This window comes from Primulina eburnea, chromosome 3 (genome assembly GCF_022965805.1).
Source record: "Primulina eburnea isolate SZY01 chromosome 3, ASM2296580v1, whole genome shotgun sequence".
In the NCBI taxonomy this organism is placed as follows: Eukaryota; Viridiplantae; Streptophyta; class Magnoliopsida; order Lamiales; family Gesneriaceae; genus Primulina; species Primulina eburnea.
In genome coordinates, this window is record NC_133103.1 from 12,005,485 (window position 1) to 12,019,602 (window position 14,118).

Genomic DNA, 14,118 nt, shown 5'->3' on the forward strand with positions numbered 1-14,118 from the left:
TAGAATTTTGTAGATTTTTTTTTCAAGACTTTTATAGACATTTATAAATTTTTTCATTGAAATCTTTATAAATTTGTAATTTATGATTGTTGTTTTTTTTTTCTAAACTAGTAATTGAACGTGAATAACTTTTATTTATTTTAAATATTTTAATTTATTGATATAAATATTTTTAAAATTATAATTTGATTTACGAAAAATGATATATACGTTAATACTAAATTTATTGCAATTAAACTTTAATTGTTCAAGTCAATTCAACATTTTTAGTTAATTAATTAATATATTTTAACTATGTAATAGCTAATATTAATAAATAATAAAACTTAAAATAAATATATTCATTTTTAAGTAATGTTTGTATGAAAAAATTATTAATCTTATTTTTTAAAATATTTCTAACAACAAAATAAATTAAACAATTATTTGTATATGAAATATAGAATAAGTAACTGAAAAATGTAAAATTAGTGTAATTTTATAAAATTTTAATATATTTAATTTTATATAATTATTCTTATATAGGCGTGTTTTCATGAATTTTTAAAAATATGTTAATATATCAATCAATCACACACATTTTTTTGTAATATATTTGCATATGTTCAAATCATATCATATGTATGAATTTTGAGTTATAATCAAAAGTAAGATACATGTTAACTACAATTATGAAAATAATTAAAACTGAAATTGTATATAATATTTAATAATAAACTAAAATTTACTTATTAACATAATTTCTTATTTTCAAATTATAAACCAATAAAATATTATAATTTTTTATATAGTATAATAATTTTTTGTTAAAATTTGAATAAAAATGAATGATGCTAATAATTTTGATTTTAAAATAAGTTTTAAAAAAATCCAAAAAAGAAAAATGAGTTTTGAGTTTGAAATATTTGATAGTTAAATATAGACAATTTTTCATATTTTATAGATGTACTTTAAATTTTAATTTTTGTATTTAATAAAATTTCACGAGTAATTAAAAATCTATTGATATTTTGAATCTCTATATACTGTTGTAAAATATTTAAACGTCAAGTTTAAATACCACATGATTTTTTAAAACTCTACAAAATATCACTAAACTTTTATATAATATATAAAAATCTAGATTGAATACCTCTAAACTTTTTAACTCAACAAAAATCATTAAAAGTTTAGCACTAATACGTCTTTAATTTTTTTATTCTGAATAATATTTTATTTAGCTTATTTTTATACATTAAAAATAAAAAAAATTACATAAGATCCATTTAGATAAACAGGTTTTCATAGCTAGCAAGTAGTGTACATTCATATCGACAAAGGAAAATACTTATTTAAATCTATATTTGGCATCACAATATTATATTATATTTATATCATGTATACAAAGAGTTTTTCTAATGTTTAGCTTCACCTAATATATATATATATACATATATATATATGCGTATGTATAGGTTCAGTATTATTGATTTATTATTATAATATAACAAGTTCCTCACCATTTTGTACTTGGTAGTTGGTTCGACCGTTCAAACCTGACCAAATTTTTTGGGCCCGGGCTTAATATAATATAATATGTTATATATGGAAGCCCATGCAGTTCTTGTGGGCTAGGTTCAGCCTGCACGGCCCGACACAAGGAATTATTATTTTAAGGCCGAATTTTGCTCGGCATCAAATAAAAATAAAATAATTAAAAAAAAAAGTAAAAAGAACAGGCGTGAATTGGTCTGTTCACGTATAAAAGTATAAAACCCCTCGGACGCTCGTCTTTAGCCTCCTCGCTCTCCTCTCCTTTTCAGTATCAGAAGGAGAAAGGGTACAAAGGGCGAAAAAGGAGTGAAAACAGACGCAAAGGTGTGAAAATGAGCCAAAGATTCAATATTTCGAGTTTTATCTTCTTGTCCTGAGGATAATGAGCGTAGGTTCCAATGTCTTCTTCCAAGAAGAAGATGGTTTTCCATTTCCAAGAACAAAACCTCCTCATCCAAAGTTAAATTCTTGACCATCTTTACTGTGAGGAAGAGCGTTTTGATGAAGATTGGGGTTGTGGGTTTGGTTTGGATATTAATGAAATTCGTGAAAAGCCCTTCTCTTTTATAAATGAGAGTGATTTTTCCTGGGAGGATGATGAGCTTGTCACCCTTCTGATTAAGGAAAAAGATCAGGCGGAAATGAGATGTACTGAAATTAGTTCTAATGGGTTTTTGGAAACGGGGAGAAATGAGGCTATTACATGGATATTGAAGGTTATTGCACGCTACGGGTTCACTGCCATGACTGGTTTTTTAGCTGTGTATTACTATGACAGATTTGTGTCAAGCCCTTGTTTTCAGAAAGATAAGCCATGGATGAGTCAACTGGCTGCTGTGGCTTGTGTTTCTATAGCTGCAAAAGTGGAGGAAACTCGAGTGCCTCTTCTGTTAGACCTTCAAGTATGTTTCTTGATGGGCATTTGACTTTTTAGTGTTCGCAACGTATATGCTTGTGGACAATTAATCCATTTGTTTGTCCCAAATTTGATAATGCCTAGAGATATGGACAATCTAGAGTGGTTTCTTCCGTTATTTGATATCTTAAGATTTAAGATTTGTCGCAGTTATATTGTATATCGTTTTGTGGCTTTAAATGCAATTGTTAACAGATGTATACGGTATACATTTAAAATCAAATCGTGTATGTCTGTGCATTACTTTGTCAAACTCATCAATTATTCAAATCATATTTGTCTAATTCCTCGTTGTGCTGAATTTGTGGTGATATTGACTTGATTTTTATTTGGATGGCTTTTAGGTGGACGAATCCAAGTATGTTTTCGAGGCAAAGACGATACAGAGAGGGGAGCTATTGGTGCTCTCGACGCTTCAATGGAAGGTGAATCTTGTGACACCACTCTCATTCTTTGACCACATTGTGAGGAGATTTGGATTGATCACCAATCTACAAACCGAGTTCTTGAGGAGGTGTGAGAGTCTTGTACTCACTATTGTTACCGGTACGGCAGTACTCTATTTTTACTTCAGTGGAATGGATATATTGGTCTGTGAATTAATATTTAAGGCCATGATTCTACGCCTAATTTTCCAAGAGTTTCTGTCCACTGAGTTCTAATTGTTGTCAATTCCATGTGTAATTTCAGATTGTAGGTTTGTGCATTTTCTTCCTTCTGTTATTGCTGCTGCAACAATGAAGTATGTTATAAGAGAGATTCAGCCTTCTGTTGCCCTGGAATACGAAAACCAACTGTTGACCGTGCTAAGAACTAGCAAGGTCTGTTTGATCTCTTTGCTTTTTGTTCATCTTCTGAATTCTGATCCCATCTATTAGCATCTCCTCGGTTACTGAAACCAGATTTGGAGTTTCGCTGATTATTGATTACTGACAACACATATTCTTGATTGCCAAATCGGAACTGTTACAGGACAAGGCCGACGCTTGCCATGAACTTATCGTGGAGCTAATGGATGACCATAATCGCAGGCTTTTCCACAAGAGGAAACACGACTCCATACCAAGTAGCCCGAGTGGTGTAATTGATTCATATTTCAGCTCCGATAGTTCGAATGATTCATGGGCTCATGTGTTGTCTGGTTCATCCTTTCTGGAGCCATTATTTAAGAGAAGCAGAATTCTGGATCAGCACACGATGGTAGCTTCATTAAGCAGTAATTTACCTGTTGGTGTTAACGACTGTCTTCACTGAGCACTCATGTTCTCGTTTTTGCTATGTTTCGATCATATTATAACGCGATCATACGATTTTCGATTAAATTTCCATGTATTCAATGCCTATCCCGTTAAAGCTCAACTCTTATCAGCTTATGAGATTGGAAAGACATGATTCTTGGGCTCATGTGTTGGTATTGCTACTGAATGTGAATTCGAGACATGAGTTTATATATGTCACAGATAATGAGATAAACAATAGTATGCATAGGTTTGATAAAGATTCAGAGACAGGGATGGATGTTGTCTTTGGTTGTTTCTCAAAAGGAGGTATCAATGAATTAAGTAAGCTTTTCAATGTAGAGACAGGGTGGCATGGACTATGCGCTGTTTAACTCTTTTTCTGAAAAAATAAAATAAATTCAAATGAACCGACAAAACAAGTTGTGTATTTTATTTCATTTGAAGAAGTTTCATATATTTTTTAAAACAAAATAACCATTTTTTTTACTTTTTAAGAGAAATGTTATTTCTTGGTTCTGCACCTCATTGGCTAATAAATTCTTTTTCTTAATCTGTATATAAGATATATCCATACCATTTTGCTAAGGAAGCGGATAAATTTAATTTAAATATATTTATATGAAATTTTAAAGTCCACATCTAAATGAAAATTATATGAAACTCGCAACTTCTGACGACTTTCACTAAAATCTAAAGTAGTGTACTGGTCATCAAATAAATCTAAAAAATTCTGTGAAAATATTCAGAAATTTTTGTAATTCTACAAAAATTAGTAGAAATTTATCAACTTAAAAAAAATATGTCATTTTGAAAAAAATCATCAAATCTCTAGAATGAATATACCAAAAATATTGTTTCTATTGCTCACAACTTAATTCCAAGGGATTATCTCAATATATTTATATTTTCTAGATGAATGTTATTATTAATTGTATGGTTATCTACATGAATATTTTCGTATCAAATGGTCAGTAAAATTTTTTTGTGATTTGTCACATATATAGAGTTGTCAAACTATGACGCATCACCCCACCGAAAGAGAGAGAAATGAAAATTTAAATAATTTATATGGGTTACAATGGATTTATTTTTTAAAAAAATTGAGTTGTGACATGCACCTCTTTAACCTGTGAGAGGAAAAATACTACATAATCAGAGCGGCTTCTTAAAATTGTAGAAGCCACCTCAAGATTTTTGACATTGGTGGAATAAGGTTCAGGACTCGATGAAGACGTTGTATTCTAAAAAAAGAGTGATTGTGATATTCCATCACATATGAGAAATAAAAAGAAAGTTTAAAATTGTTTATAATATCAAGCACCAAAAACATATCCTACGACACCACACCAAAACTTATTGAGTTTGTTTAATACGTCAATTTTGTGAGATGAATTTTTGATTCGACACGATACATTAAAAATATCGTTTTTATGTTTAAAGTATTAATTTTTTTTGTAAAAACATTATTTTTCATAATATCTACTATATGTTGATATGTATTCAAAATATTACTTTTCATTATAAATACGAACTATATATCTCTGAAATATTTGTACAAAGGAATTACTCATGAGATAAAAAAATTGATAAATATAGAGTAACAAAATAATCTTCAAACACTTGGATTAGTTTTATAAAACGAAATAAAATTGGCAAGATTAAAAAGTGGAATGAGATATTTGTGGTATATGATTCAGTGGGTGGGCAGTGGAGTTATTTGACTGCACATAGCATGTGGGTATTAGGTCAGCTAGTTATTTTGCAGCGCAAACATCAAAAAATGTAGTACAAAATTGGACCATGGGATGGGTAGGAGTGTAGGACTTAGGAGCATTAAGGTCAACTCTTCGCCCAAATTTTGCCACGAGTCGAGCTTGTGAATTCTTTAGATTTGAATTTATATCAAGAAGTTAAAAATGCTAAAAAAATTGCTAAAAGTTAAAAGATCGGGTACTAAAAAATTTACTGCACCATTCTATTTATTATATTATATACTATTAAACATGTGAAGGCAAAGTTTGGAGCATTTAGATTTGAACTTAGATTCAATTAGTCAAAAACTTCAAACCCATCATTAAGGTCGAATTGAAATCAATAATATTCTACAAGCACTGCCAGCACGGACAATGAACGGCCCGGATCACTCCTGTAATGAACGGCCCGGATCACTCCACATGAGTGATCCGGACCCACCTCCATGTAAAATAAAAAAATTGACTCAGAAAAATCCGAGCCGTTGGATCGACCTTTGCGGACAGTGCCCGCAGAGGTAGGTCGAGTTAACCATGGTTCACCACGATTCACGTTGAATATTTTTGAAAAGTCCGATAAAAAAATGTAAAACTTGAGTTCCCGCCAAGGTGTTTTTTTTTTTGGGTTTTGTGTGAGTATCGAATTTACAAGCCGGTCTTAAACTTGAGATATTGAATTAGATCTCAAACTTTTTTTCATGCTCAGAATTGGTTTTCTTTAGAATTGTGACACTTTTTTGTAGACATTTTTAATTAAATGTTGTTACAAATACTTAGTAATGATACTTGTAAAAAATTAATAATGTGTAAAATAAAAAAACATATTAGATTAGTTATATCAACATTTTTTCATGCTCAGAATTGGTTTTCTCGATGCATCAATATCGTTTTGTCTTTGACTATAACTGCATTGAATGTTTTGTGTCATTTGTTCCGAGGGCTATATTTTTAATATTCATTAATCAGTTTTGGCCAGATTAACCTTGGTTGTGAATCGATGTATGTCCTTATTGATATCTGATTTATCAATTTTTTGTTTATATCAAACCTTATTATTTTATTAAAGCTTGTGTTATCTTGAGAATTAAAAGAGATGGTTCCCATTTCATATAGATGTTTGAGTAACAAGGATGAAACATTCAGTACTCATTGGTACGTTTTTTGAATGCTCATATTACCTGGGAACACCGGAGTACGGGCATGCCTTTGCAGGCAGTGAAAATATTTTGTACTGAGTGTTGCTTTTTTCGTGTACATTTTCATGTTGAAACTTGCTCGGGGTACAATCGGGAGCCCGATTTGTTGTTTATTTACAATGAGGGAAGGGAAGGCTCCAATACGAGCTGATGACATCCATGACCATGGTGGCAGTGGCGGAGTCACATACTCGGGTGGCCCCATTTTTTTAAAATTTATATGTAAAATTTTTGAATAATATGCTATTAATCCGGGTAGATCAATTTAAAATATTAAAAGAATTTAGAGTTTAAAATTCTTGTCCGGACAGAGTCATATTTCTGGCTCCGCCACTGTATGGTGCCTATGAAAGTTAATCTCGTGAGACTTTTTTGAGTTATCCTTTGGGAATTGCTGTGGTTAAAAAAAACATTGTGTGAAGTAAAATTTCACAACTACCAATCATGAAAAGAACAAAAACATTGATGAAAGTATGAACATTTGGACCTCCATTTATTAAATACACAGGCGCTTGGATTTTGTTAAAATGGTGTAACTATTTATTTGAAAAGGACGGATTCAAAGGTCAAAAATGAATTAAATCCAAATGCTATTTTCTGATGAAAGGTGTCAGCAAGAACTAATGCACGTGTTTAATGAGGTTCTGTTCGATCAGCTCATTGGCTTCAATATGCCCACCAAATATATATATTTCCCAAGTTGAAATTTATGTCATTTAATTTGAACTAATCTTCAATATGCAACAGATATTTTTGGTTGACTAAGAATTTCATATGCATGAATCATCAATGTACGAGTAATATTATAAATAAACGACATTTATTTCATCTCTGGTCTGATTTCAAGTTTAAATATCATGTCTGGATTATAAATCTGGAAATTCGTTTATAAACATCTTTCGTGTCGAACTAGTGCTGATTGAAATTTTCATGTATCTACTCGATATCAAGTGCAAAGATAGTTGTTACTTATTCTTGCTACTCGATAACAAGTACACACCGCCATTGAGGCTTAAGTAGCACCAAGTGTTTCAAATACTGACATAGGTCTCGTGTTCAAGACCCCAGCCACGGCCAGCAATTATAATTAAAGAAAAATTAATATTAGTATCACAATCCTTTCTAAAAAAAAAAAAAAATGCACACCAAATGTTGTTTCTTGTACTTACAACACAATTTTCATTACATAATAAAAATTATAAAACAAATATTTTTCTTTAGAATTAAAGATCATCAACTTATTTATTCTGAACAAATTACCCGATCAGCCACTGTATGGCCTTCACTTCACTTGTCATTTATACCTAATGAGCTTCGCATGATAAAAGTTCCAACCCAAGAGTATATATACATGATTCGTTACGCAGCTGAAGGGATAAAAATATGTTATCATTATTATTATACTAGTAGTGGTTCAAGAATATTAAGGTGATCCCATGGTCCGTGTGGTCTTTTGATGGAATTTTTTGCCGTGCCCCAAATATGAAAATTGTAATATCTTTATTGAGGAAAAAATCGGTGATATTGATAGTGGAAACAAGATAAGATAGAAGAAATTGATGAGAACATTACTCGAGCTAGAATTTTAAACTCTAGAACCTTTTAATATTTTAAATTGATATACTCGGACTAATAACATATTATTCCAAAATTTACATATAATTTTTTTTAAAAAAAATTAGACCACCCGAGCTTATATATGTATCTGGCTCTGCTGCTGGATGAGAAATGTTGGTTGAAAAAGATATATCCGAGAAGTCGCAAACTCGTTAAGAGAGGAAGCGAATGAAATGAGACGAATGGTGAAATTTAAAAGAAAAATGTTCATTTAGAAAATAATATGAATAAAAAATTATATACAGGATACAAAAATCAAATAATTTTAGAGTTTTGAATAATCTCAAAGTTCAGATCTTCCAACCAAATATTTGAGTCAGTTTCATTCACGAATCGTTGGTTAAATTGATATCCTACAATCAGCCCATATGAAGCAGTCAAAGGTCTCGTACCATTCACATCATCACATACCTCACCTGACAAATTATCCCAAGAAGCCATTACTTGTTACAATTTCCCATTTTTTTACCACAGGGCTTTTCTTTATCCGTGGAACTAGCTAATCTGTTCTTACGAATCTAGCACGCTAGTGTATAGAAGCAATAAACTAAACTGCAAATACTACACAACGTCCTGTAATGGCATGCAAGAAAACCATAATCTATTATCCTAGTTGCCTAGTTCTTGCTCTATAGGAAGAATGATGAGACACACTGTTCTTATACTTTTTAAACAAAGACAATGAGGGTGAAAGTCCTTCAGACATCGTCAGAGGTGTGCTTCGGCGCAGCTGCTGAACTTCTAGATGAAGGCTGTAACGGTGCAGATTTCTTGCTCTCTTCTTTCCAAAGGATTGTAAACTGGAAAATTGAGTTAACAACAGTTAAATTGAAGTATTTGTGGCTCCACATTACCTATATCAAACACACAACGAGCTTTAATCATCAATACTCGCAAGATAGTTCTTGGGACTACGTCTGCGGTCAAAACAAGTTGTATGTTTGATAGATGTTAATGAAAGTAGCTAAAATAAAAGTAAAATCGATAAGAACACACTTTCTACACGCCAAATAGAACATAATAGAAGATTATATGCCATCTGTTTCATGAATTCAGAAACATAAAGATGACAACAATATTTAAGTACGAAGAGTAGCACACTGTTCACATAGAACTTTTTTATACCCACATTTATCAACGCAGGAAACTCGACCAAATGTAGCAATTAGAAAAGCAAAAGAAGTTTTGGCACAAAAAGATTCACTTGTTCATTAGCCCTCCATTTAACGCAATGGCAGTAATATCGCTTCATCCATTGCATGAAGTCCAGGTTGTCCAGCGGCCTCGATCCCTTTGATTAATTTGTTGACCTCAATATGCTGTACACATATCCATACAAACACAAAAGGCAAGGGATGCACTCATTAGACTTCCCCAATAACGAGCAAACGAGAACTAGGAAGAAATCAATAGAAAAAATTTCACAGGAACGAAAAATAGTAAGTATAGATCAGTCAATGAATGATGAAGACACGGAAACTTGTCGGCACCTTAGTGATTTTGAGTTTGTTGAAAACGTCTTGAAGGACGTTATAATTCTGGATCTTCTCGTATTAGTTCTTTACGTCGAAATTGACTTTGTTCATAGGAACCATCCCTGGGTGTGCAGCGTCCATCAGATGACAGCCAATGGCATCTGCGCAAGCCTTATAGAGTTAATCCAAGCAGAATCCATAATTCCAATATTCGTCGCCATTTTTTCTTCCAAGTTTCGACAGTTCGATTTGGTTTGAAAATTTAGAATGGTTAGCGTTTATGTCTGTTTTTGAAATGCAATTGTGCAAGTTGAGCTGGTATTCCTTTTGTCATTCAAAATTATGGGGCCGGATGAATAATTACGGGACTTGGGCTGGGCTCAAAGAATAAATTATATACAATTATCACACAAATCACTGATTTATTCGTAAAATTAAAAACAAATTAGTCAAACATGCAAGCCATTTCCAACATTTGGATCCAAATAATCGTCATAGTGATCTTAATAGTACGATGAAGATGAAATCTTTTCAAGTGCATTAAGGATCTCTTTCATGGATGGCCTCTTTTGTGGGACAGGAGCCACACAATTATACCCTAATTTAAATAATGCCAACAAGGCCTCTTCCTTGCCCTCCAACTCTGCTCGAACCGCCGCGTCAGCCATTTTCAACACTTTTCCCTTGTCTTCCTCTGCTGATGTGGAAGCTCCGATGATTAAACCAGGCCCCATTTCATCGGTTGTCAGGACAACTTTTCCGGTAAGTAATTCTAGCAACACCACACCAAAGGCGAAAACATCCCATTTTGCATTGGGCTTTAGGCTTCGTAGAGATTCAGGCGCTTGATAAGGGGATACACATATGGCACTCGGGCTTGGGCTCGGGGTGGCACCGGAGGCAAAGTCTTGGAAGCTGTCGCGAGAGGCCGTGGATCTTCGGCTACCAAAGTTTCGGGTCGAGCCCCCATTCTTGGAACTATTTTCACCTGACACAAGCCTTTCGAGCCCGAAATCTCCAATCTTGGGCTCCATGTCAGGGCCGAATAGTATATTAGAAGGCTTTAAATTGCCATGGACATGCTTCTTCTCGTGGATGTAGCAAAGCCCACGGGCCACTCCCTTTGCTATCTTAAGACGTGTTTCCCAAGGTAAATGGCTCGGTGAAGAGCCAGCTTTCCCTGAAAATCACAAAACAAAAGTGCACTCTCAAATTAAATTAATTCATAATTATGATAATATTACAGCACCAAAAAAGCCGTTTTCTCATTTACAAATGTTTATGACAAAGCCTCATCAAGTTCAAAATAGGCAATGGAAAATCAACCAAGCATCATCTTAAGCCGAGCCACACTTGGATATCATTGTAGTAGTAAATGGTGGTGGAAGTCCGGCCCCTTTCCATGCAGATGACTGTGACTAATGGACAATTGGCTTTGCAAATGATGGCCGTGGCCCGAGACATACATCGCTTTCGTGCCAAAATGGTCCAAATTGCAAGAGATAAAATACGGTCGAAATGCATTGGTTGGTGACACAGACAACTGAGCCATGAGCATTTAAAACAATGTTCAAGTTTCAACAAACTTTACCGTTCAAATTGCCAGCTTTAATGTTGAGAAAAAATTACGTCCCTTTCCATTCTCACACGTGGATTCATCCATCATTTCTTCTAAATCTCAAACTTTTTTTCTTCTAAAAATAGACAAAATTCAGAGCATGATAGTCGAGGGCACACACTGGCCAAGGCCAGTTTGGGTATCATAGGTCGAGAGAGGGACCGAAACGGGTACTTAGGTCTTTATTTTTTGCCAAACGTGTATACTTACTTTCTTTCCTATTTAATTTAGGTCAAACCCAAATTACTAGCTAGCTATCTTAACAAAATTCTATCGAGCATGCAATCGTGAAACTTAGTTTCATAGGACCACTAGTTGTCTAGTTCTAGCCTGAGTACCTAAATCTCATTATTATATATTATAGTCCAGAATTTATGAGAGAATTAGCTCGAATAATTCTTTAGAGTTACTTTTTAAATATTAATTTATCTTTGCTTTTATCTTTAAAAAGTTAAATAATAGGTCTATTAATCAAGCATTCAAGAAATTAAAGGGATTAAAAAACTTACTGAAACGAGCATTAGCGAGGCTGCCATTGGGGACAAATTCATAGATAACGAGCTTCTCCTCAGCGCCCCAGTAGAACCCTCGAATCCGGACCAAATTCGGGTGCACCAGTTTTGCAATCACCCGAACCTGATTCTGGAAATCTCTGAAACGTTCTACGCCACTCTCGCCGATCCGGCGAACAGCCAATGCGGTGCCGTCTTCGAGGATCGCTTTGTACATTATGCTCGAACCCGACGCCCCCAAAATGTAAGCTGACGCCTTGAGCAAGCTCTCCATTTCCAGTTCTTGATTCCCGTCAAACGTTACCAGCTCCCCTTTTTTCTTCTCTTGGGTTGCATGCATTTCATGATTCTTGTTCAAGTTCGATGCGTGGGAGGAGTCGGAGGATGTTTCCTCGTTTTCCTCGGTGGCGGAGTTTTGTTGTTTCTTCAGACATGGCCATGTTTTCAGCCAGTTGTGTCCTTCCGTGGACGATGCCGAGGATGCCCAGTCGAAGTCCTTTCCCTCTTTTGCCTCATTGTTAGTAGTTTTTGGTTTCTTCAGATGATAGACGTGCAGAAAAACCGCTGCCACGACGCAGATACCCACGACATCTCCGACAACTATTCCCAGAATTGTTGCGATTTTGAGCTTGTTTTCTTTTCTTTGAGGCTGGTTTCCAGCAGCTGCACCTTCACCAACTGAAGGGATGGAGTCAATAAATTGGGGTATGACGGCAATAGCAGGAGGAGATTCAGGTATAGAAGCATTGGGCTGAGTTGCGATGGAAGATGGAAAGGTGCAGGGATTTGATAGTGGCTTACCGCATAATTCTGGGTTACCGGAATATGATTTTGTTTCCTGGTTAAAGAAAAGAAATGATTCAGGAATCGGGCCTGTCAGGTTGTTGAACGAAAAATCAATGGTGGCATTTCCAGGGATTCTGCTAGCAAATTCCGGCGGAATTTCGCCGGAAATTCTGTTAAAAGAAATGTTGAAGTATGCAAGATCACTGCCTCCAAATTCCGGCGGCAAGGACCCGTTGATCAAATTGGAGGACAGATCTAAAGCCTGGACTGAATCAAACCCACCAAGTAGTGAACCAGATAAGTAGTTGTTCTGCAAAAAAACACTAGTCAAATTCTGTAGACTCGTTAAATTCCTTGGCAGGTTCCCTGATAGAGCATTGTCTGAAAGATCAAGAACCCGGAGATTTTTCAGGTTCCCCACAAGCTCTGGCAGCTCACCGGAGACCAAGTTGTTAGAAATATCAAAAATTTGAAGCTCGGTTGCTCGGAAGAGAGTTGAAGGGATGGAACCATTGATTGAATTTCTTGAAAGATTAAGGAATCTAAGGTGCTCTATCCTGCCAAGAGTCGCCGGAATGGAACCCAGGAGCCCGCAACCCGCCAACGACAGGCCCGTAACCCGAAAATAAGCATCCCCCGATCCCGAAGTTCCGCAGGTGACACCATTCCAGGAACATGGCGTGGCATCGTGGTGGTTCCAGTTCTTCATAACACCCAACGGATCATTCAGAATACCGTACTTGAAAGAAAGCAAGAACAGCCCGTCTATGTTGAGCCCATAAGACTGAGCCCGAAGTAGAAATATACATGCTAGAATTCTCCACCGCCATGAATGGAACAAACCGTAGCTTTGGTAGTTCATGATTCTAAACAGTGATCCCACATTTTCGCTGGTTCGGGACAGAAGTTAAGGGGGAGAGAAAGATAGGAAATATAGTAAAAAAAGATTAACTGAGATTTAAGACAGAAAGGGACCATGTGAGGTAAAATTCGATGTCAAAAAAGTACATGTATTAAAGACAACACAAACAGCTCACCAACAACCAAATCTACTTACCAAATATACTCTCCTTGGAATCTTATCATAGAATACATTGAATTTAATTAGCAAGTCTTGCTATGATTTTTTTTAAAAAAAATCACTGGCGGAGTCTCTTTTGGTTCCAATAAAAATCGGAATTATTTTGTAACTTGATGCGATCCAGGCGAAATAGATGAGCAGGGTCGGGTGCTCCACCGGATCGAATCAAGTATTTGTAGTGTTGTTTAGGAAAATGAACAAGGTATATGGCTTCAGTCTTGACCTGCAAACAAGAAGATGAACTCGTGAATGGGCGCCGGAGGGGTGTCCGACGTGACCACTCCGATGCTTAAATCAGCAGGCAAAGAAGAAATTAAGCAATATATATGCGAATATATGTGAACAATACTTTTTAGTTCAAAGAGTCTCTCTCTCTTAAATGAATTTAATAC

The 14,118-nt window shown here is 34.8% G+C and overlaps 1 protein-coding gene and 1 pseudogene across 1 annotated transcript; one reads left to right on the top strand and one right to left on the bottom strand.

The window, feature by feature from the left end:
* Positions 1–1,752: 1,752 nt before the first annotated feature.
* LOC140826451 (cyclin-D3-3-like) lies at positions 1,753–3,853 on the top strand (annotated as a pseudogene).
* A 6,251-nt stretch (positions 3,854–10,104) lies between these two features.
* On the bottom strand, positions 10,105–13,631 carry LOC140826452 (probable LRR receptor-like serine/threonine-protein kinase At4g37250). Its single transcript, XM_073188758.1, has 2 exons — positions 11,857–13,631; positions 10,105–10,909 (listed from the first exon to the last, which is right to left on the bottom strand). The coding sequence occupies exons 1-2, from the start codon at positions 13,505–13,507 to the stop codon at positions 10,233–10,235; spliced, it is 2,328 nt and encodes a 775-aa protein (XP_073044859.1). The 5' UTR covers positions 13,508–13,631; the 3' UTR covers positions 10,105–10,232.
* Between the last annotated feature and the right edge of the window lie 487 nt (positions 13,632–14,118).